This window comes from Hylobates moloch, unplaced genomic scaffold (assembly GCF_009828535.3).
Source record: "Hylobates moloch isolate HMO894 unplaced genomic scaffold, HMol_V3 SCAFFOLD_9, whole genome shotgun sequence".
NCBI classification, from domain to species: Eukaryota; Metazoa; Chordata; class Mammalia; order Primates; family Hylobatidae; genus Hylobates; species Hylobates moloch.
In genome coordinates, this window is record NW_026652284.1 from 16184897 (window position 1) to 16209608 (window position 24712).

At 54.0% G+C, this 24712-nt stretch overlaps 1 protein-coding gene across 9 annotated transcripts in view; it reads left to right on the forward strand.

Annotated features, from left to right (window-relative positions):
- ARHGEF10L (Rho guanine nucleotide exchange factor 10 like) overlaps positions 1-24712 on the forward strand; it is a 160341-nt gene that overhangs the window by 99959 nt on the left and 35670 nt on the right. For all 9 annotated transcript variants that reach the window (XM_032759082.1, XM_032759084.1, XM_032759086.1 and 6 more), the window contains 6 exons: positions 202-329; positions 1825-1925; positions 10322-10443; positions 16388-16474; positions 17617-17840; positions 20336-20490. In XM_032759082.1, the coding sequence (XP_032614973.1) occupies positions 202-329; positions 1825-1925; positions 10322-10443; positions 16388-16474; positions 17617-17840; positions 20336-20490 (817 nt within the window). The remainder of the gene's footprint in view (positions 1-201; positions 330-1824; positions 1926-10321; positions 10444-16387; positions 16475-17616; positions 17841-20335; positions 20491-24712) is intronic.

Here is a 24712-nt window from a genome sequence, read left to right on the forward strand (position 1 = left end):
GTGGGATCTGAGCGCAGGGCTGGGAAGCCTGGGGCATGGCGAGCTGGCCTCCTGCGTGGGGCTAAATGTGCAGCCTCAGTGAGGCTCCAGGACTTCTTCAGTTCCTCTTCCTGTGGGGTGCTGTGATTCCTATAGGATCTGGTGTGGCTTTTGGGGAGCCAGTGGGCTGCGTGGTGACCTCATTGGCCTCCTGAACCCTAGAACCTGAACATGACTGTGGCTCAAGACTGGTGCCTGGCTCTGCAGAGGCTGATGCGGGTGAAGGAGGAAGAGATCCACTCAGCCAACAAGTGCCGTCTCAGGCTCCTGCTTCCTGGGAAACCCGACAAGTGAGAGGAGGGGGTCTTGGAGGGAGGGCTGCTGCCTCTGCTGGGCTTCCAGTGGAGCAGGGGATCCAGAGAGGGTACCTGGAGCCCTCTTATTTGTCAAGATGCCGTGGTGGGAGTGGATATGTAGGCATTGTGGGCCATGTCTGGGATAGCACCTGGTATATAGTAGGTGCTCATGAAAAGACTGTGGAATGAATGAATGAATGAACACCCTGGTCATGTCCTGGATAAGCCTGGCCCACTGTTAGGATACTCAGACACTCTGCTATTGGTCAGTTCCATTTGCACTGTGTCCTTTTCAGTCACATCAGCCTATCTAGGCCCCCAGGCCAGGCCCTGGGTTTCCTCTCTCTGGACCCAGCCTCCCCCCAGCACCACCTTGCCCCCCCAAATGCCCACCACAGGAGCTGTGCACATTAGACCCCAACTGAGGTTTTTGGAACTGATGACAGACGTAGCTGTTCGGCCTGGCAGAGACAGGGAAAGGTATCTTTTTGGTCTTCCTGAGGCTTTGTAAGTTGGGTCTTTTTATTTCCATTTTACAGATGAGGAAGGTGAGGCTCAGAGAGTTACAGGAGAGGCTGAAGGCCACATCGTGAGAGGCAGAGCTGGGTCCTGATGAGGTCTGATTCTGAAGCCCAGGCCAGTGCAATGAGGGGGCTCAATGCCCAGGTTTTGGCCTCCAGGGTGGGGTGAAGGTGGGGATAGAGTGTCACAAGCACAGTGGCTGCAAGGAAGAGAAGGTTGGAGCACTATCATTTGAGGTAGGACCATGGGCTCAGTCCCCCAGGGGACCATGTGCCGGAGTAAGCAGCTTTGAATCTGCCGCCTCCCTGCCGAATGGCCTGCCTGTCTCCCTTCTTCCGTCTCCCTTCTGTCTGCCTCTCATTTTCCACGTGCACCCTAGAGGCTTGTGACACTGCCCTGCCCACCTCCCAAAGGGCTGGGAAGGCCCCCACTGCTCCGAGGTGAGAGGACAGCATAGTGACAATAGCAACCTCTGGTTGCCCCAAGCTGGTGCTTAACCCGATTCATTCATTTCTTCATTCATTCCCGTGTCCACTCAGCAAACATTTACTGAGCAACTGCCCCATGCCAGGTGCTGGGAACAGACCCGAGTGAGACCCATTCCTCCCTCTAGAGGCACATGTAAGGTGTCTAAGGCCTGTGGACAGCTGACCGCTGACCAGGTGGAGTCGCAGCCTGCAGAGGCTCTGCCGGGCTCAAAGCCAGAGGCTCCTGGAGCCAGGCTGGGGAGCGTGGCTCGGCCACTCTGGCCAGGTACCTCCCTCTGGGGGCCATTGTGGGTGGAGGGATTCCTCCTCCAGGGGACCGAGGCTTTGCCAAGCCACTGACCTCTTTGGCCATGTTTTGGGGATGCTCTGACCAGACCTCCTCGATCTCGCATGGGTTGGAGGAAGTACTACGTGGCAGCCGGGGGAGCCTGGCCCTTGTGTGGGTACTCACATATCCACTGTAACCCTTCTCACCGCAGGTCCGGCCGCCCCATCAGCTTCATGGTGGTTTTCATCACCCCCAACCCCCTGAGCAAGATTTCCTGGGTCAACAGGTTACATTTGGCCAAAATTGGACTCCGTGAGTATAGCCCCAGGGAGAGTGCCTCAGGGGGCAGGGGTGCGGAAAGGGGAAATTTGGGGTGAGGGTACAGGATGGGTGTTCAGGGTCAGTGGGGGGCAGGGAGGCTTCTGAGTGGGAGGCAGGCGGTGCGGTGGAGAAACAGCTGGGGCCAGAGCCGGAGGCTCTGCTTTGTGACCCTGGACAAGTCACTTTCCCTCTCTGAGCCTCAGCTTCCCAATCTAGGAATTGATGGAACTTGACAGAAAGTAAATTAGTGGTTGCCAGGGACCTGGGAGGAGAGGGTAATGGAGAATGACTGCTAAGGGTTTTTTGGTGGAGGTGATGAAAATGTTCTAAAATTAGATGGTGGTGATTGCTCAACTCTGTGACTACACCAAAAATCAGTGATGTGTGCACTTTAAAAGGGTGCATTTTATGGTAACTGGATTATATCTCAATAAAGCTGTTACCCAGAAAAATGATGCAGGTTGGACTATACCGATTCTCAAAGACCAAAGACCTGGTTACTATGTTTTTCTTCCTGTGCACCCCATGGTATGAATACAGACACATAAATGGATATTTACATGCACTTTTCTGAGTATTTTTTGTGCATCTTTTTCATTTCACACTCACGGTAGCCCTAAGAGTTAGGTCTGTTTAGAATCTCTTTTTCCATTGAGGATTTTGAGGCCCAGAGAGGTGTGGGGACTTGCCTGAGGTCACACAGCAGGAAGGGGCAGATCTGGGCTGCAGACCCTGGGTGGCCTGACTCCAAAGCCCAGTCTCGATCCCCATCCATTCTGCTTCCTCGGCTTGGCAAGAGTCTGTCTGCAGACTGCATTCATTAAGTTATAATTACTTTACTTGTCCATTTTTTGAGTTGGTGAGAGGCTTCTGTCCCCTCCAGGCGGAGCTATTATTCCCTATGATGTACTACAGTTCCCATTTGCCGACGCCAGCCAATTGCAGGAACATTTGTTGTTTTTGTTTCTGGTATGATCTTTCTATAGAGAAGCACACATTTTCAATAGGTTTTAAAACATTTATGGAAGGCCAGGCGCGGTGGCTCACGCCTGTAATCCCAGCACTTGGGGAGGCCGAGGCGGGTAGATCACGAGGTCAGGAGATCGAGACCATCCTGGCTAACACGGTGAAACCCTGTTTCTACTAAAAATACAAAAAATTAGCCTGGCACATGCCTGTAGTCCTAGCTACTCGGGAGGCCAAAGTAGGAGAATTGCTTGAATCTGGGAGTTCGAGTTTGCAGTGAGCCAAGATCACGTCACTGCACTCTAGCCTGGGCAACAGAGCCAGACTCCATCTCAAAAACAAAACAAAACAAACAAACAAAAAACATTTCTGGAAAGAAGTCAGGACCTTTGGCTGGGCGCGGTGGCTCACGCCTGTAATCTAGCACTTTGGGAGGCTGAGGTGGGCAGATCACCTGAGGTCAGGAGTTCGAGACCATCCCAGCCAACATGGTGAAACCCCGTCTGTACTAAAAATACAAAAAAATTAGCTGGGCGTGGTGGCGCATGTCTGTAGTTCCAGCTGCTTGGGAGGTTGAGGCAGGAGAATCACTTGAACCCAGGAGGGGGAGGTTGCAGTGAGCCAAGATCGTGCCACTGTACTCCAGCCTGAGTGACAGAGTGAGACTCCGTCTCAAAAAAAAAAAAAAAAAAAAAAGAAGAAGAGAAAAAAAAGAAGTTAGGACCTTTGCCGCTGGTTTTCATTAATTGAAAAAACTATTGAGACTCTACATAATTTTGGGCATGGGGGAAGAATAATGACAAAAACAGAGAGATCTCTGCTCTCAAGGAACTTAGATTTATGAGGGGCAGGCAGGTGGACATTAAATAGGGAGCAAATCTGCAAGCAGGTGTTATGCTGTGCACGGCATAGAGCTGGGCCGGGGCTGCCATCTGGGGGACACCTGAGGCGGGGACCTCAGAAGCTGCACAAAGATCTGGTCAGAGTGATCCAGGCATGGGGACCCCAAGTGCAAAGGCCCTGAGGTAGGGACAAAAGGAAGCCCAGAGTGGCCAGCACTGGCAAATGAAGGGGAGGGAGGTAGGTGGGTGGGTGTGTTGCGGGCAGGTTTTCTGGGAAGCCGGGGAGAGCCGTGTGGGATTTGTTCTGGGCATGATGGGAAGCTGTGCATTATAGCATTGAGAGCTGGATAATGTCCCGATCTGATTTTCATTTAAGTGGGTCATTCTGGCTGCTGTGGGGAGAGAGCATGGGACGGGCAGGTGTGGAGGTGGGGGCGGGAATGGGGAGGGGTTGCCTGTGGAGGAAGCTGGACCAGGCTTCTGCTCAGCCCATCCCTTCTTTGATCCAGGGCTGATATTGCTCTGGCCTCAGCTGCGTGTTTCTGGGTGACCAGAAGGCCTTTGGAGGGTGCAGAAAGGGTTTTAGCGGAAGCTGCCCTGTCCCTGGCAGAAGACTTTGGGAATCCTGGCCCTCAGCAAGGCTAAAGTGGCTTTCCTGCCCCTTGGGCCATGCACTCCCCTCTCCACCCCATGCATCACTTCCATCCTGGGAAGTGCCCAAGCCCCATGTGTACACCTGCTTTAAAGGCAGATGAATGTACTGTTTGAACCGCATGTGCTTTGCTGCATGGGGCTTGGTGCTGGAGGGATGGGAGACGGCGATTCGGGCAGCCTCAGCTCTCGGCAGCCTGTGAAGATGCTGGGCTGCCTTATCTCCACGCAGCTGCACTGCAGCAAAAGTTTTAATGGAAGAAGAGTCATTTGAAATCTTATTTGAATGCCTGGGTTCCCCTGGGGCTTGAATAATTTGTTTCTTTTATTTTGCCAGTATTTTTTTTTTTTTTGTATCTGCAGTGCCTGGTTTGGGAGGGGACGATAATATGAGCCTGTTAGAAATAGAATATGTTAAAACATTTATTCACAAAGGCTGTTATTCCTTTATTTTATTTTCTATATCTTCCTCCCTCCCTGACTACAGTGTGTCAGGATCATAATCTGAAGATAGAGAAAGGAGAGGGATGTGGTGGGGGAGCCTGGGATCTGGGAGAGGGGATCAGCTCTGCCCTTCGGAGGGGCAGGGAACCCTGGGGAATCTGGGGATCCCGTTCAAACCCCAGCATGGCCACCACCATGCCGTGTGGTCCTGGGAAAGGCAGATTCCATCCCGAGACCCAGTTTTTCTATTTGTGGGTTGGACTAGATGTCCAAGGGCCCTGTTGCATTCTTTGGCACACAGGAAGGTTTGAGAGGCAGTCAGAGGTGGTCCTCAGCACCATGGGAAATGGAGCCAGACCATGTGGGTTCCATTCCCAGCTCTGCCACTGACCAGCTCTGTGATCCTGGCAAACTAACTCTGAGATGTCTTGGATTTTCCACCAGAAAATGGGGAAAATGCCAGTGCTGCCTGCACAGGGCTCTCATGAACATGTGGGGCGATGGTGCATGGAAGATTCCTAGACAGCCAGCTCTTGGCACATAGGAGCTGTGAGAGGGGCTCCTAGGTCAAGGAGTGTCTGCATTTTAGATGGGGAATCGCCTTTCTGAGGTCACGCGCGATTTAGCACAGGGCCAGGATATCTTCCTACCTCTTCTACCGGTTAGGCTTTTGTTGGTAAAAGCTCCAGAACAGGGCTGCAGATGGAAGGTCCCAGAGAAGGAAGAGGTGAGGTGGGGGCTCCCTGATTTCCCTTCTTGTACCCTCCCCCGCCACCGCCTGCTCTGCTCACAAAGCTGCATTGCTGCCTCTTACCCTCCCTGGGCCCTTGGAGCTCCTCCCACCCATGGCCCTCCTCATTCCCACCTCTCAAGGGGACATGGGCCTGGCAAGGCCATGGCTAATGCCAAACTCACAGGGACATAACCAGGTGGCCCAAGGCAGTGAGCCTGAGCGCAGGGCTGGGCCCTCCCTTGCCACCTCTCATTTGGTTTGGTTTTCCGGCCCATAGTCGTTACACTGATGCCAGTATTCCTTCCGGGATGACTCCAGCTGCTGGGTCCTGAGCACAGCCCTGGCAGAGCGTGAAGTGTGTTCTAGACCTCGTCATGTCCTTTAACCCTCGCTGCTGTCCCACAGGCTGGTGCTGGGATCTGCCCACGCCCTGCAGCTGGAAGGGATGGGTCTCCTCTCCAGGAGTAGGGCCAAGGGCATGGCCTTGGAGTCCGACCCTGGTTTTACCCCAGCTGGGAGACTGTGGCCTGGCCTCCCTGGACACCAATGGCCCTCTCTGTAGGGGACAGGTGGTTGGATGAGATGCCTACTGAGGTCCAGCCCAGCCTGACATCTGTGGCTGTGGCCAGCAGCATTTCCATGGTGCTGGGGAGGTGTGAGCAGTATCTTGAAGGTGGCTTTAAGTTTGGGAAGTTCGGGAAGAGCAGTAAAGGCACGATACTGGGACTGAGCCCAATAAGTCTGGGAGGCAGGTCCGGCTGGAGAAGCAGGGCAGGGCCTGCAGTGGGCTTAGCTGCCCTCAGTAATAGCAACGGTCAGACCACGAGCAGCGAGGACAGTGACCACCATGGCTGCTATTTCCGGAGTGCCTGCTGTCTGCTGGTCATGGTATATATGATTTCCAGTGCTCACAACTCCAGCCATCTGGAGTTTCCCCCATTTTCTAGATGAGGCCACAGGCTCAGAGGGTAAGTACTTGGCTCCGTGTCACATAGTGAATTGGAGACTGAGGTGGGATCTTCCCCGGCCCTTCTAGCAGATCAAAGGGGATTGTTCTGAGGGTGGTGGGGGATCTGCAACCCTGGAGCTGCTCCCTGTGTCCCTTGGGGAGCTCTCGTTCCCAGGGGGTGTTGGCAAACAAAGCCGGGTGCTAAATAAACCCCCACTTAGCGTCGACTGGAAATCACTGCTCTGCCGTCGGTGCCAGTTCTTAATGTCACTTATCCCAAGCGGGCTTTCAATTTTCAGCGACAGCAGCCTTCTAATTTGGTCTCCGCCACTCTGGTTTTGTGACGGGAACAATGGCAGTGGCAGATGGGGAGCAACGACTCCATTTTCTCGTAACGTCCCCAGTCACAGGCAGGGAAGGCACCATCTGGAAGGAGAAGGTCAGATCATTAAAAAAAATACGTATGAATAAATTGCCAGGACTTGATGGGCTGTGGGTGTTCGGGGAGGAAAGTGAGGAGCTGAGCTCTGGGCACCTTGGTGACGGGGGCTAGGGCAAGGAGATGCTCACTCACTCAGCTCCTACAGGTTGTGGGGTGAGGAATTGGGGGTCCAGACCAGAGCTCTCTTGGCTGGTAGAGGTGAGGGTCTGCCTGACTGTAAGTTCCTTGAGAGCAGGGACAAGCTCTCAAATCTGGCCTATCTTTATTTGCTGCCCAGGGGCTTGTCCAAGAGGCAGCATGGCGAGCCCTGGCACACTAGGAGAGGCTAGGAGAGCCGTGCTGCCCCGGGACGAGCTGCGTCGCAGGCACCATGCAAGGTGCCCCCGTGGGTTAGTTCCTTGGCACCTAGATCTTCCCCTGCTTTCCCCTTTACTCTGCTGGCCAGCGTGGAGTGCGGATGGAAGCACCTGCTCCTGTGATGGCTGTGAGGATGCAGTGGGGCAGTGTGGAAACTGTGAGGTGCGGGGCACTTAGAGGTGTCTGTTATGGCAATGCGCATGCCCTGTGCGGTCGTGCCCTTTCCCTGAGGGTCTCTCATGTCGGCCTTTCCTCCCTGGTGGCAGGGATCAGGTCTTACATGACTCTGTTTCCAGGGCCCAGCAGGATAGAGGACCAGACATGGAGGATGCCTCTGGGCCCATTTAGGAAACGAGTTCACCGCTCAGTGACTCAGGCCGGAGGGTGTGAGCCCGCCGGGTGCTGGCGCCTTCACATCATCGTGCCTGACATTTGGGAATGTCTTTCACTTCTCAAATAGCATCCTCACCTGCCACCTCATTCCAGCTTCTCTTGCTGTGCCAGCATTCAGATGCCACCTCTCTCGGGCAGTGACAGCATGAGGGCTGCTCTCACGGTGGTCCTTCCTCACTCATGTCCAGCCCTTCTCTCTGACCCGGCAGGATCTCTTTGATGAAAGCGAGTCAGATTAACGTTCATGTCATGGGAACATCTGACAAACCTGGAAAATGAGGCTCTGAGAAAAGAGACTTTTTGTTCATGTCCCTAAAGGTAGTGATAGTCTGTGGTGGGTCCAGCCCTGCGTGAATGGGTTGGGTGAGGTGTAGAAGGAAATAGGGTGGGAGGTTTCGACCTTCATAGAACACTGGCATAGTGGGGGAGCCCCTACCTCCATGTGCACACACACGCATGCATGCACACATGCACATGTGCACACACACAAAGGAAGAAGAGCCACACTGGTGTAGGAGCAGGGAGTAGCTGTGAGAGGTGTGATACCCTCCAATGGGCTGAGACGGCAGGTAATGGAGGCCAGGGCATGGAGACATGGGCGGTGCAGGCCTCTCTGAGAAGGAGAGGAGCCAGCCCTGGGGAGCTGAGAGACAGCGTTCCGGACAGCGGGAATCTCCGGGCCCATCCTGGTGAGGTTGCTGAGCACAGTCTAGCGCGGTGGAGCTGGCGGCCGAGGGAGGAGGCTGGGGAGGGAAGGGGCCTTCGCGGCTCTTCCAGGAGAGTTTGGATCTTATTCTGGGTGGACTGGGACTCCACTGATGTTTCCAAGCAAGGGAACGGCGAGGCCAGGTGTAAGTTTTAGCAGGATGGGCCTGGCTGCTGAGCGAAGATGACTGTAGTGTCAGGGGGCCCCAGTGTGGCTGGCGGGCACTCTCAGGCTGACCTGGTCCCTCCTAGGGGAGGGGCAGGCTGGCTGTAGGTCCCAGCTTCCTCTCTGTCACAGAGGAGTGCATGGGGTGGGGAGGCTGCATCACAACAGTTCAGTCTGTGACCTGCCCTTGTGGCTCCGGAGCTCTGGGTGCTCCTCAGCTTGGGGTCACTGCAGTAAGTGGCCTCTCTTCCTTGGGCCGCCTGTCCACAGCTCTGGCTGCCTGCGACAGAGCTACTCCAGCATCACCGTGCCCACAGGCCTTTGCGACGGAGCATCAGTGGGCGCGGTTGCTGAAGGCTGCCTGGTTTAGTCCAGATAATTCAGTCTTGGGTGTCAGATCTAGGCCTGAATCTGGGTGCTGCCCCCTAGCCATGGCTGTGGCCTAGCCATGTTACTAAATCCCTGAGTGCCAGTGTCATCCTCTGTGGAGTGAAAATAATGATTCTGACTGTGCTCAGCAATTGTGAAGACTAAGCCAGGGCGTAGATGGTGGAACTCAGTGTGGTGCCTGATGTGTGGGTACATAGTAGGTGGTATCTTCATCATGCTCATCCCTGCTGTGGGCTTCCTAGAAGGGAGTCCTCACAGGGAGTGTAAAGAAGGAAGGGATCCTCCGCAGGGAGAACTCTTCAGGACAGACGGTGGTTTATTCCTCCCTCCTTCCTTTCATTCATTCTTTCCAGCCATGTTTTCCAAGCACTCGCTATGTGCCTTGCAGTGTGCTGGGTGTCAGAGGACAGTGGTGAATGAGACAGTACAGACCACCACTGACTACAGCTTTGATATCAGAGACTTATGGAAATGGACCACGGATGATTTTAGATTGTTATGAAGGTTGCGAGGAAAGTAAGACAGGTCTTTAGAGTGATTCCTGAGAGAAGGGGCAGCTGTAGTCAAGGTGGTCAGGGAGGACTTCTTGGAGGAGGGGACGTGTGAGCAGAGACCCGAGCCATGTAAAGGAGCCTCCACAGAGAACGAGGTTTAGCAGATGCTCTTTAGCATGGTGATCTCCCATGGTGAGTCCTGGATCTAGGATTGGGGTAGGCATCTGTACTTGTAACAGGTCCCTGGGAGCTTTGAGGCACAGCTAGGGTGGGTGAACCGGAGGCAGATGGCTTCCTAATTTCAGAGTTGTCTTGAAGGAAGCAGGAGTGTGATTCTTCTGCATTTCCATCACCACCATGGTCAAGTGTGAGTGCCACAATGGCGACCTCCTGTCCTCTGATCATTCATGGTCTATCTCCTACTCTGCAACAGAAATTCAAGGCAACAGGGGTCTGGACTCTGTTCAGCATCTTAACATTTTTTAAAAATCCTTTTACATCTATTATTTCATTTGATCCTCACAACAACCACAGGACGAAGGCATTTCTAGCATTCCTATTTTCTAGGCAAAGAAATCAAGGCTCAGAGAGTTGGGGTGACTTGCACAGGGTTGTTCAGCAGTAGGGTGGTCAAGCTGGGACCTTGTTTTTCAATTCCCTGCCTGAGACCCTGGCCACGGCATCACTCCTGAGGCTGGCTTTCATCTCAGTCTGGCAGGAGTAGGGTGGGGAGTGACTAGATGGGGCCAGGCCTCTGGGGCCTGCGGCGGCTCCCTGGGGCTTAGAGGGCTCCTCATGGCCCAGTTGGTCCTTGGACTCTGACCAGCTCTACCCACCTCCTTCCTCTTGCCGTAGGGGAGGAGAACCAGCCAGGCTGGCTATGCCCGGATGAGGACAAGAAGAGCAAAGCCCCGTTCTGGTGCCCGATCCTGGCCTGCTGCATCCCTGCCTTCTCCTCCCGGGCACTCAGCCTGCAGGTGAGTGGAGCGGATCTTGCTGAGCCGACCTCGAAGGTGGCTGCGGCTCCCCCTCGCCTGGGAGAACCAGAGTTTCCAGGGAGCGCCCACAGCAGGGAAGGCTCAGGTTCCAGCTGCGGCTTCTAAATTCTTACTGACAGACTTGGTCAAGCCTTTTTGTTGCTTTGGGAATCAGCTTTCCCACCAAAAAAATGGAGGTGAATGACCACTGTGGGTCAAGTGAATGGAAGATTCCATTATTTGGAGATAATAAACAGCAATGATCTCATCTGTTGATGGCATGGCTCCAGGTCATGCCGAAGTGGCTGTGCCAGCCACTGTGGGTTGGGTGCTTTGTGGTCTGCCAGGCGGGAGCCGGCTTTGGCGCAGGGATTGGCCTCATCATGGGATGCTCCAGCGCCATCAGGCCTCCCGTGTATTGAGCACCTGCTGTGCCCCCTGGTTCTTTCCTGCTATTCTCTTATTTTAATATCTATAAGAAGCTTGTGAGTAGTTGTTTCTCCATCCATTTCACAGATAAGGAAACTAAGGCTAAGACAGGTGCTATGATTTTCCAAAAAGGACATAGCTAGTAAGAATTTGAACCTTGCCCTGCCTGATCACAACACCCAGGGTCTTAACTGTGAGGACGTTCAGCCCCCATGGGTTACCTGCCCTTATACCCTGTCCTAGCTCGCCCTCCATCTGGAGCAATTACTGCCTCCCCTTTCCCAGGGAGATGAGGTCATCTCAGCTCCAGGGATGGGAACACCAGCTGGGGACCCAGGCCCAGATTGGTGAGCCTCAAGAAATGTGCCGACTGGGCTGTAGACTGGGGATCTAAACAGCTGAAAGAACAAATCCTTGAGATGTGAGTTCATTTGTTCACTTGTCCATTCTGCATGTAATTTTTTGAGCACCTGTTTTGTGCTAGACCCTGGAAATACAGTGGTGACTAAGACATAGAAGGTCCCAACCCTTATGTAGCTTTGAATCCTAGCAGGGAGAGAGAGAGGCAAAAACCCAGCAAACCAAAGGAAATGGAAAAGAGTGAGGTGCGTAATAAAGACATCGGGGCCACAGTAGATACGTGGGTGGGTTGAGGTTCAGAGATGGCCTCTTGGAGGAGATGGCATTTAAACTGAGAACTGAATGGCAAGAAGGATTCAGCCCAGAGATGGGAACAATATTCCCGGTAGACAAACGCACACAGAGGGTGCAGCAGGAACAGTGGGGGAAGCCAGATGAGGCAGGAGGAGAGAGGGCGGGCCCCGAGGTCAGCTGGTGGGTGAGCTGGACCACGCCAGCCTTGCAGGCTGGGTCAGCTTTGGATTTCGTTGTCAGAGCAGTGAAAAGCCTTGGAAACAGATGTTCCCCAAGCTGGGGACTAGCACGATTTGATATATAGTTTGCATTTTTTGGATCCTTCTGGCTGGTGTGCGAGAGTGAATTGCAGATAAGAATGGATACCAGGACTGAGCATGGTGGCTCATGCCTGTAATCCCAGCACTTTGAGAGGCTGAGGTGGGAGGGTCACTTGAGTCCAGGAGTTTGAGACCAGCCTGGGCAACATAGTAAGATCCCCATCTCTACAAAATAAAAATAAAAAAAATTAGCCAGGTGTGGTGGTGCGAGCCTGTAGTCCCAGCTACTTGGGAGGCTGAGGTGGGAGGATCGCTTGAGCCCAGGAGGTTGAGGCTGCAGTGAGCTGTGATTGCACCACTGCACTCCAGCCTAGGCTACAGAGTGAGACCCTGTCTCAAATAAATAAGTAAATAATACAAAAGGAATGGATGTTGGTTGGGTGGGGTGGCTCACATCTGTAATCCCAGCATTTTGGAAGGCCAAGGCAGGTGGATCACTTGAGGTCAGGAGTTTGAGACCAGCCTGGCCAACATGGTGAAACCCTGTCTCTACCAAAAATACAAAAATTAGCTGAGCTTGGTGGTGCACACCTGTAGTCCCAGCTACTGGAGAGGCTGAGGTGGAAAAATCACTTGGGAGGTGGAGCTTGCAGTGAGCCGAGATTGTGCCGCTGCACTTCAGCCTGGGTGACAGTGAGACCCTGTCTCAAAAAAAAAAAAAAAAGAATGGACCTGGAAGGAGCAGCTCAGAGCTCGGCTCAGGGTCCTGCTGAGACGTGGCAAGACTTGATGTGGGCAGAGGCCAGGGCTGTGACTGGAGTAAGGCGCCCTTGCCTCAGGCACAAAATTTCAGCAGATGTAAAAAATCTCAATAATTAAGATAAATACTATTTTAATGCAGTGCTTAAATATAATCAAATCAGCAAATTTCTGCTTGTGGTTTGGCCGCTCTTTTTGTCTCTTGATACATAAAGGGCCAGGATTAGGGTGAGGCAAGTGAGCCAGGGTCGCGAAGTTAGGGTGAGGTTTTATCTGTATTTAAACTTTTAAATAATTATTCATTGTGGATTTTTTGCATTAATATTGATTTTTTTAAAGTTGCCTTACTCTCTCTCTCTCTCTATATATATTTATGTGACTGAGTTTTTGGTACCCTTTTAAATTTTGTACCCAAGCTAGGTGCCCCAGTCTATCACCCTAGTCCCGGCCCTGGTGGAGGCTGTGGGCAAGGGAGGTGGACACATTGGGGATGTGTTGGGGTGGGACTGGCTTAACTGGTGATAGATGGTGTATGCCAGATGGGGGGTTACCTGTGGGCCCCGGGGCCTTGGGCTGGAGGCAGCGACCATGGAGTGGGGAGTATCAGGGCCCACTGTGCCTGCGGCCAGCTTGGCCTTAGCACATCCCTGCAGAAGGCTGGCCCTGCGTGACTTTATGGTGGGCACTCGATTCTCCTGTCTCCCCCATGGCCTTGGGTCTCTTGAGAGCACAGGATGCAGGCCGAGCCCTGACAGATCAGACCTCAGTGGTGGAGTCACGGACTGGCCACTGCCTCCGAGGCCTCCCCAGAAGAAACCCCCATCCAGGTGGGGAGCCTCTGCCACCTCGAACCTGGGGAACCGGGGCCTACGAACCTCCTCAGTGCGAGCTCTCGGGGCCCAGGAATACGTAGGCCCGAAGCATCCTCAGTCCTTCTGGCCCCGGCTCACTGTCTCCTGAGGAGCGCCAGGGCTAGTGGAGGGAGGCGAGTGACTCTCTGTGGCAAGGGGCCTGTGGAGCTCCCAGAAGCAGGAGCAGAGCCTGCCTGGCCGCACTTGCTAGGCCTCAAATCACTGTCCCCCTCCGCCCACACCCTACCCCCCACCACCAATCCAGACAAATATGCCCCATCAGCTGTGTGCTGGCAGCCTGATGAATTAGGGCCTTGGAGTACCAAGGCCCTGTCCAATTACTGCAGAAACAGATGTGACTGTGTGAACCTCTGCCCAGGCCCCCTTCCAGCTCACCACGTTTCCAGGTGGTCCTGGGGTAGGGGGTGAATCCAGCTCTGGCTGGCCTCATGGCAACCAGTGGCCCAGACTATTTGTCTAGGGAGGGCTTAGGCTGGGCAGAGGGAGTTGCTGGCCACAGTGTAGACAGGGTCAGCACTCTTGTACCAGTGGATGAGGGTGTGTGGGGTTCTTTCCTTCAAGGGATCAGGGGTATTGGGGCAGGAGGCAGGAGTAGGTCTCTCGTCTGTGCTGACAGTGGCCCCTGCCCACGCTGGGCCACACCAAGGCCTTCTGACTCAAGGGAATCAGCTGGGAGTGTGAAGGAGCATCAGCAGGGGCCACCTGCCTTGGATTGAGTCCCAACAGTGTGACATCAGGAATGCTGCCTCAGCTCATGGTATCTTAAACTAGGGTGGTCACAGCACCTTCCTGACTGGGTCAAACATGAGGATTAAGGATATGATTTGGGTCAAGTGCTTAGCCAGTTACGTGAGATGCGCTCAGTGGTCAAGAAATGGAAGCAAACATCTGAGGACACCCTTGTCCCCAGGAAGGTGAGGACACCGGAGTCTATTCTGTGGCATTTCTGAAGGCCTGACTATAAGGGTGTCGAAGATTCTTCTTGGACCCCTGGCTCCATCCAAGGGGGAATGTTCTCCCTGGAGGGGCAGCAGGAGGGCAGGGAGGGTTCAGCACAAACCCATTTCCCTGATGGTCTGTCTCAGAGCCTACCTGGGGACAGGGCCTTGGGGATGGGGCTGGCGGTGCTGCCTGCTCTGAGATGCTTTAAAACTCGAGCACCTTGGGAGCCTAAGGGGTATAGCCCAGACCCACAGGGGGTCTGTGGCCAGGCTTGCTTAGGCCAAAGCTCACCAGCCCATTGGGCTGTGTCTTGACCTTCACCGACCTCAGCCAGAACTACTGTTGGTTGTGTACCCTGTCTCCTGCTCATCTGTGATAGCTCCACCCTCATAGCCTTGCTCTGATGATGAAATGAGCTAAGGTGTGTGAAGTGCTAGAATATCCCATGGGAAGCCCTTGGTAAGCCTTAGCAGCTGCAGGGTACTGGGTACCTGGCCCTGGGCCGGGTGCTTTACACTTTCCCTCTCCAGTCCCCATGGCCATCCTGAGAAATTTCAGGGTCTCTGCTCTGCAGGTGAGGACCTGATTTGTTCATTACCACCCAGATGGTAAACACTGAGCTGGGGCTAGAGCTGGGTTGGCCGTACCTGAAGCTGCTTCCCTTCACAGCCTCGCGCTCCCCTCTCTTCTGCATAGGGTGACTTGACTTCCCAGTTTCCTGGCACAGGCAAGACATTTAGGGCCAGGGCCTTGCCCGTGAAGGAGCCATTTGAATTTTTTCCACCATCTTTGACCTGGCTCTGTTGACTCAGCTGACATCAGGGCCCACTGGAGTTGCCATGGAAATGCCTGAGCAGGGGCTGCCGTGGCCTCCTCTCCACCAAGGGAGCAGAGAGAGTGTCAGCCCAGCAGGAAGGGCATGCACCCTCAGCTAAATGCAGCCACCGGAAAGCAGAGAAGACAGGGAGCCCGGGGGCCAGGCTTAGCGAAGCCCCCTGCTCTGAATGTGAGGACCCACTTTTTCAGCAGGCAGAACTGGGACCCCAGAGTGCCAAGGCCTCTGGCAGGCAGCCAGGCTTCTGGGGTAAAATTCAACCAGAATAGAAAGAGCCCTGAACCAGGTGTTGAAGGTTTGAATTCTAGCCCTCACTCTGCCACTAACATGCTGTGTGACATTGAGCCACGCGCGCCTCCCTCTGACCTTCAAGTTGGCATCTGCTAAATGAGGAGGCTGGATGAGGTGACCTCTTAGGGCCCTCGCCCATGGCCGTTAGAAATTTTGTTAGAATATTCTAACAATGGGTCCAGGGACGGCTGGGGCCTTCAGCACCAGCAGAGGGCAGCAGCTGCCTGGAAAAGGGCCCAGTGGTCTGCTGCATCCTCCCTCCAGCCAAGAGCTGTCTCTACTCTGTCTTCTCCTTCAGTGTGGCCCATGAGTGGGCCAGGCCATTTCCTAGAATTGCTGCCCTGGCCAGAGAGAGGGACTGGCCAGGTCTAGCTCAGGAGACAGGCCTCAGAGAGAGGCCACCCAACACGGGGTCTGGGGCATCTGATTCAGGGGGGAGCAGGTGGAAGGTGGTTACTGGTGATAGTAGTGACAGGCTGAGCCCTGGTTTCTGTGCGTGGCCCTCACAAGCCGCCCAGCCCTGCCACTCACCTCCTCTGTGGTCTAGGGCAGTCACCTGCCCTCTGTGACCCTCATTTCCCTGTCTGTAAAATAAGGAGGGGTGGGCAATAGTGGCTTTCAAGAAACCTTATCTGGAAGCTGCTCACTTTCAGAGACCCTGGGCTGATACAGAGCCTCCTGCAGGCCTCTTCTAGCTGGAAGGTTCTAGGAAAGGAAGAACAAATGTGAGCGTGTAGGAACTGCCTGGAGAAGCAGGCGCTTGTGAAGCATGTTGCTTTCCTGGCCCCCACCCACAGGGATTCTAATCCAGGGAGAGTTGGATGGGGCCTAGGAATCTGCCAAATATTGGCATCTGGGCACCTTGAAGATTAACCTCACATGTACCGTCTCTGTCTCTGCAGCTTGGAGCCCTGGTCCACAGTCCTGTCAACTGTCCCCTGCTGGGTTTCTCAGCGGTCAGCACCTCCCTTCCACAGGGCTACCTCTGGGTGAGTCACCCCCCTGCCCAGCTGGGCATTCTGGCCTCAGGACAGGAGTAGGGAGAGCGGCACCTGGGAGGGGGTGCTGGAGACAGCAGCTGCTTGCCTCATCTCATGCAGCTTCATCCAGCAGGGTCTTCCTGGGCACCTCTGGTGCCAGGCACTGCATTTGGAGTTGGGAGGTGCAACCTCATCTGGGGGAACAGAAAACCAGGGAGCTAATAAGAGAGTGTGCCTTTTGCAAATGGTGACAGGGCTGAGAAGGAAGTGAAAGGGGGAGCTGTGCAGAGGGCCTGGGTCTCAGGATCTTCACCCCTGGAGTCAGGAGGTAGGGCTGGCTAGTGCCTTACTCATGCAGACATTCCAGGCCACCTTTCTATCCTTGGGCTTCCTGGCAAAGCCTCCCTTGATTCAAGTGAGGTACCCTCCACTATGTTCCTTGTGCTGCAAATTGTGCCCTGTCATTGCTGCTCCCCTTCTGAGAGTGATTTGTTCCTCATCATTTCCCATGATCTAGCACATGGTATATCCATCCATCCATCATCCATCCATCTATCCACCCACCTATCCATCTATCCATCCACCCACCCACCTACCTATCCATTTATCCATCCAACAAGAATATATATTTAATCCATCCATTTATTTATCTGTCCCTCCATCCACCCACCCACCTACCCATTCATTCATGTATACATCCTTCCATCTATCTGTCATCTGTCTACCCATCCATCCATCCATCCATCCATCTATCCATCTATCCATCCATCCAACAAGAATATATTGAGTATGTATCTATCATATGCTAGACAGAGGTAAAACAATGGTCAACACAGAGAAGGGCATTTTAAAGGGAGGGAGTAGATGTTTACTTTATATTGTTTGAAATGCACCCTGCAGAGGAGGAAATAGAAAGCTGACTGAGTATTTAGTCCACCTTAGCTCCTTACCTGATTTCCTGTGGGCCCTGAAGCTTATTTGTTGCCATGACAGCTGGGGATAAATGACCTTTGTGACGGCAGGATGTGTGTGGGCAGGAGAAGGGATGCTTCTCTCAAGGGATGGGGTCCTTGGGAAAGCAGGGGCTGAGGTCCTTCTCTGTTCCCTCCTGTGGTTCCCACCTGATGGCCTCTCTGGGTCTCTGCTCCCAGGTTGGGGGCGGACAGGAAGGCGCAGGGGGCCAGGTGGAAATCTTTTCCTTGAACCGGCCCTCACCCCGCACCGTCAAGTCCTTCCCACTGGCAGCCCCTGTGCTGTGCATGGAATATATCCCGGAGCTGGAGGAGGAGGCGGAGAGCAGAGACGAGAGCCCGACAGCTGCTGACCCCTCGGCCACAGTGCATCCAACCATCTGCCTCGGGCTCCAGGATGGCAGGTGAGGGGCCCGGAAGGAGGGGTGAGAGCAGCCTCTGCAGGGCTGGGCAGTGGGTGGGGGCTGTCCCTGTAGCCTTCCAGATCTGCCTGTTGCCCACCAACATTCTCTGCCCCGGTCTCCAGGAAGGTGGGCACCAGAGCTGCCCAGTGTGGGAGCCAAAGTGTCGGGAGCTGCCTGCAGTGTAGTTGCCTGGCTCCTCCCAGGCAGAATGGCTGGTGGAGGCAGATGCTAGCTCTGCTGTCAGCCAGACCTGGGTTTGAATTTCAGCTTCCCCACTTCCTTGCTCTGGGTCCTGGGCTCATTTAACCTCTCTGAACCTCAGTTTCTCATCTATAAAGTGGGGACCAGAATCCCCCATGCAGGGCTGCTGTGAGAGCCCACCGAGACACAGACACGTGAGGCCTTCAGTCCACTTAGCTGTCATTGAATGTTCACCATATGTGGCCCCCATTCCCCTTGCTGGGCAGGGTGAGGGTTCCAGGGTGTTTCCAAGTCAAGAAGTTACTACTGGCAGAGGGGGCTGCCTTCTGTAAGACATCTGGGGCTTTGTGAGTCAGCAAAACCCTGACTCAAAGCAAGGAGGCTCAGGGCAAGCTGTGGCCTGTGCAGGATGGGTAGACCACCTCCCGTAGCGGAAAGCGAGAGGGAGTGTTCATCCTGTGCACTGGGAGGTGAAAGTGAGGATCAGTGAAGATCTGAGGTGGGCTGTGCCCCGAGGAGTCCAGGGCCTGGCACTGCTGTGTCCTGTCCTCCCCGTGTCTCTGTGCACTCCACCCCCTCCTAGAGAGCAGGAGATGAGATGAGAGCATGTTTCCTGAGCACCTACTGTGTGCTGCTCAGAAGTGAGCCTCATAGCCACTCCTCCGTAACGCGGAGGTCGTTCCCTCCCCTTTCCCACACAAGGAAACGAGCCAGGAGCAAAAGCTAAGGTTACTGAGGCCAACTGGGAGCCACTCTAAGCTCCGCACAGTCCAGGACTGGCCTACAGCCAAGTTCCCAGCCAGGGCCTGGACCTAGGAGGGGCCTTCCAGAACTTTCTTTTTACCCCCCAAAGAAACCACATGCCCATTAAATCTCCCTCCATTCTCCTGCTCCCCACCCCCACCCAGGAAACCACTAATCTACTTTCTGTCTCTATGGATTTGTCTCCTCAGGACATTGTATAAATGGACTCACACACTATGTATGTTCCATGTAAATAGGCTCATACTCCATGTACATTTCATGTAAATGGACTCATGCTATGTACGTTTCATGTGAATGACTCACGCTCTGTACGTTTCATGTAAATGACTCACACACTATGTACATTTCATGTGAATGGACTCACACTGTGCACGTTTCATATGAGTGACACACTGTACATTTCATGTGAATGACTCACGCTATGTACATTTTATCTGAATGACTCACTAGGTGCATTTCATGTGAATGGACTCACACTATGTATGTTTCACGTGATTGCCACACACTATGTACATTTCATGTGAATGACTCACACTCTATGTACATTTCATGTGAATGACTCACTATGTACATTTCATGTGAATGACTCACACGCTATGTACGTTTTATGTGAACGACTCACTAGGTACATTTCATGTGAATGGACTCACACTATTTCATGTGATTGCCACACACTATGTACATTTCATGTGAATGACTTAGATGCTATGTACATTTCATGTGAATGACTCACTATGTACATTTCATGTGAATGACTCACACGCTATGTACATTTCATGTGAATGACTCACTAGGTATGTTTCATGTGAATGGATTCACACTATGTATGTTTCATGTGATTGCCACACTATGTACATTTCATGTGAATGACTTCACACGCTATGTACATTTCATGTGAATGACACACACTGTACGTTTCATGTGAATGACTCACATGCTATGTACATTTCATGTGAATGACTTGCACACTAGTACATTTCATGTGAATAGACTCACACTATGTATGTTTCATGTGAATGACTCACACACTATGCATGTTTCATGTAAATGGACTCAGACGCTATGTGGCCTTTCCTGTCTGCTTCTCTTAGCATCATGCCTGCAAGATCCATGTGTGCAGCATGTGTCAGTACTTTGTTCCTTTTATGGCGTTGAAGTAGGCATCATTGCCCCATTTTACAGAGAGAACTGAGGCTTAGCAGTCCCGGGTCTGTCAGACTGGAAAGTGGCACGTCTGGATTCGAACTCAGGTCCATGTGACTCTGAAAATAGCTCTCTCAGCACCTTCACTGTGCTGCCTCTGGAGCCTCCCTGAGTCCTCTTCGTGACAGAGGTCAGGGAGGATACCATCCTAGAAAACCATGGAAAAGTAAGCTCCCGCGTGGTGGAGCTATGGCCTGGCCACACAGCAGAAAGGCGTGGCTGAGAGGCAGCAGCTCCCTGGGGCCTCTCCCTAGGAGGGCATGGGGGCAGTGAGTGGGTGGGAGTGCTCAGTGTGTCATGACCGCTTCTCCAACCTCTCCCCGCAGCATCCTCCTCTACGGCAGTGTGGACACTGGCACCCAGTGCCTGGCGAGCTGCAGGAGCCCAGGTCTGCAGCCTGTGCTCTGCCTGCGACATAGCCCCTTCCACCTGCTTGCTGGCCTGCAGGATGGGACCCTTGCTGCTTACCCTCGGACCAGCGGTGAGGACTGGGGGGAATGGGGGGAGGAGGGCAGTCCTGGATGCCAGCTGGGTGCCAGATTCTCTACCAAGAGAGGATACAGGAGGCTGGGCAGGAATGAATTGGGAAATCTCAGTGCTGAGGGCATTTGGAGATCCCTGAGCCCCACTGGGGTTCAATGGGTGGTCCCCCATACATGAATACCTGCTGGAATAGGGTGCTCACTACCGTGTGGGCAGTGGAAGCTGTTGGCAGGAGACTCTAGTGGATGAGAGGTACTTGCAGGTTGGGGAGACCTGGCTTCCTGTTCAGGCTTTGCCCGATGACAGCTGTATCCCTTGCTGCATGGCCTCCCTTCTTTGGTGCCTGGAACTCTTCATGAGAATAAGGGCAGTGCCCACCACTCATGGGTCCTGGAGGGTTAGACAACTCCATGAGAGCAAAGCACAGGGCCAGGCCCAGGGCTCAGTGGAGTCAAGTATTTCCATCTGGGTTGTTTTATTGAGCTATCCCTAGCACAGGTTATGATGTCAGGAGGGCAGGAGGGCAGGGCTAACCGTGTTTGGGCTGCTGTGCTCCAGGGTAGGGGTAAAGTGCTCAATGCATGTGCATTATCTTAATTCTCATGCACCCCTTGAGAATTTCCTTTGTTTTACTGAGATGATGCTGACTGGAGACCAGACGCACCTTCTCCCCAGCCATGTGGAGTGCTGTGGTCCCCATCCTATGGGCTTGTTCAGCCCCAATTTGATGAAGGGGGCTGAGCGGAGAGTGTAGCCAGCCCGCAGTCCCCTAGAAGGGGCAGAGGAGCCTGAAGGGCCTGCAGCGTCTCTTCTCCCCTGCCTTTTCCGCCAGCCAGGCTGTGATTGCTGCGTCATCACAGCCTGTTGCAGGGTTATAAACGGATATTTGTACTGAGCTAATTTTTTTTTTCTTTGCCACTTGGCACTGTGTTGGTATTTTTAATTAGCTTTTGATAAGGCATTTATAGTTTTTAATTAAAGGGGGAAGAGGGAGGGAAAAAACCCTTCTCACCGTCATACAGAGCGTGCGTGTGAATGTAAATATGGGCTCAGATCTGCGGAGACTCACGGGGAGTTCTAGAGGGACCACTCTCGACCGGCTCCCACGGAACACTGTGAGCCCGGCCTGTGCCGCCCTGGCGCTCTGGTCCCAGCTTGGGTCGCCTTTGGCCCGTTCCCTCTTACTGCTCGATTCACCAGTTTGGGCACCTGGATTGGAAGGAGGTAAGGCTGCCTTAACAAGGACCACGAACGGCAGATGTGTAGAGTCGCATATCCTAGAGGCTGGAAGCCTGGGGTCCGTGTTTGGATGGGTCACGTGCCCTCAGAAGGCACTAGGGAAGGGCCTTACTCCCAGCTGCTTCAGGTGTTCCCTTGCCTGTGGCAGCAGAACTCCAGCCTCCGCGTGGTGTTCTCCCTGGCTGTGTGTCTGTGTGCAAATTTCACTTTTTTATGAGGACACAAATCATATTGGATTAGGGACCTGTCCCTCTCCAGTATGAACTCATCTTAACTAATTACATCTGCAATGACCTTACTTCCCAAGGAGGTCATATTCTGAGGTACTGGGGGCTGGGACCTCAACATACAGATGAGGGGGCACAGTTCACCCCAAAACATGGAGTTTGGGGTCTACCCATTGATTTCTAACCTGGGGTTGGAGCCTGTTAGGACCAAAAGAGCCACTGGGACCATTGAACCCCACGCCCTCATTTTCTGGATGGGAGCAGACTGTCCAGAGCCCCCGACTGAGCTGAACCTGCACCCAGTACCCTGCCTCCCAGGCTAGAGCTCTCTGCAGACGTGAGGGGGCTTTGGCTTGTCCAGGTAGAGTGGAGGCCATGGGGCCTGAAGGCTGAGATGTTCTACCAGCTTTCCTGCCTTGCAAACATGTGTACACCAAATGCTTACTGAGCACGTACTATATGCGATGGACACAGTGGTGAGCAAAATAGACAGGCCGCCTGCTGTCATGGAGCTTATAGTCTATAGAGGGAGAGGGAATCGATTAGTAAACAAGCAGAAGTAGAAGATTATACATGATGCTGAGGGCTCCTGTGGGAAGGAATGAGTGTTGTGTGAGAGCCTCACTACCCAAGTGTGGGGTGGGGTGTGCTGCAAAGGCCTCCCTGAGGAGGGGGATCCTGAGGCTGAGATCTTAAGAAGCCAGGCAAGTGGAGAGTTGGGGGAATGGTGTTCTCGGCAGAGGGAACAGTACATGCAAAGGCCTGGAGGCAGGAGAATGCTTGATTTGTTGGGGGAACCCGGAGAGGAAGCCGTTTTGCTGGACAGCTGGAAGAGGAAGTGGCACTAGGCATGAGCCGGGGGCAGACAGAGCTGTTTGCAAGGGCCTCCAACTTGTCTCAGTGTGTCAGGGAGTAGAGAGGCATGTTAGAGGTGGCCGAGCACTGGGCTCCCTCTGGCTGGTAGACAGGAGGGGAGGCAGGTTGGCTGGATGGGAGGCTGAGGCAGCCACCTGGGCAGGTGAATTTGGTGGTCACGTTCTCCCAGTGAACCTACTCTCTGGGTGTCCAGTTTGGCTGTGGCCAAGGAGGCCCCTGAGAAGGGGTTTGCCTTACCTGGTATCCCCACCCGTACCCGGTGGTATCTTGCAGAGGTGGCCCAGGCAGGCAGCCGTGTTCTCAGGACCTGCTACACAGTATGGGGTGGGTGGGATTCACCCCCATCACCTTCCACCTGGATTACATGCGTCTGAGTCTTGAATCATCCACCTGGTCCGTGACCAGCTGTGGGACTGGCATCAGCTTGGCCCTCACCCAGATTCACTGAGGCCTTGGATACCCCTCAGATACCCCCACCCATCCCAGCAGCAGATCCAGGGCTTGGAACTGCACCTGCATCAACCTTGCAGGCTCTGTATCAACCTCAGAACCCACCGTGGTGGCCCTGGTGGTGTGGAGGGTCCAGGGATTGTGAAAATCTAGACCCCTCATCTTCATCTAGAAGCAGGTACTCCATGAAATATTTGCTGGTGTTTGAAGTGACATGTTCACTGTCCTGCTGGGTTAGGCTGAGACCAAGACTGGCATTCCTGCTAAAACTAGCATTCCTGGCCATGCTTTGGCTTATTGGAGAAGGACAGGACCAGACACATATAGGCCTGTAGGACACAACCTACAGAACCAGCAGCTGAGAGTTGGCTGTCCAGACTCCAGGGTGACCAGGCCCCGTGGAGGAATGGACTGGCCGAGCTGGAGCGGCCTCAGAGTCCCACCTGCAGCTGAGAGACGGGGAAACTGAGGCCAAGAGCAATGTGGCCATGGAAGTCACTCTGCTGCCCTCAGGAGCATCTGCTTGTTCTCATTCATTCATTCACTCCTTCATTTGCTCAAGAAGCCAGTGCCCCTGAGGTGTCAGGCATGCAGCAGAGTGCTGGGGCCCGGAGCTGAGCCAGCTGGCCACTGTCCTTGCTTGCGTGCTACCCAGGTTCTCCCCTGCCTCTGAGAAGGCACAGGGGCATTGCCAGGCCTTGGGTGGGGATGTGGGAGTATCTCTGGGTGGGTGCTGGGGCTGTGGTTCGGGGTCCCCCCTTGAGGAGGCAGATGGCGTAATGGGTAAGAGATGGGTTGGGCATCAGGCTGCCGGGATTGAGTCCCCACTCTGAGAGCTTGGGCCTTTGCTTTGCCCCTCTAATCCTCAGTTTCCTCACCCGTGAAATGGGGGTGTGGACAGCCCCACTTCATAGAATGGTTGTGAAGCGTAGACACGGCAATTCCCACGAGTGCCACGACACAGCCTGGAGGATTGGCACCTCCCACGTGTCCCTTTATCACAGTCATCATCATCACAGTCGCTATTTACTGTCACCAGGCAGGGGCTGCCCTTTGGGCCTCTCTCAGCTGTGATGACTTTCACTCTGGGACCTGCTTTCTGGCTCCAGCCCAATCTCCACCCCTGAGGGAGACCCAGGGGCTTTCTCCACTGTGGGCTAGGGGAGGAGGTATGCCAGCCTCCTGAAGGTGCCTTTGCTGAGACAGGGCCTTCATCTCCCTTGCGCTGGCCACAAGAGCTGGTGCCGGGCCCAGATGAATGGGCTGTCACACAGGGGCAGGCTTGTGCGTGTGGGTCTGTTTTCCAGAACATGTGCGTGCTTACCCACAGCCACTGGAGGGTAAGGTGAGGGGCGAGTGGAAATGGCGGGGCTCCCATCAGGCGGGGGCGGCTCTCACCAGAGCTCACAGCAATTGGGTTTGTGATCT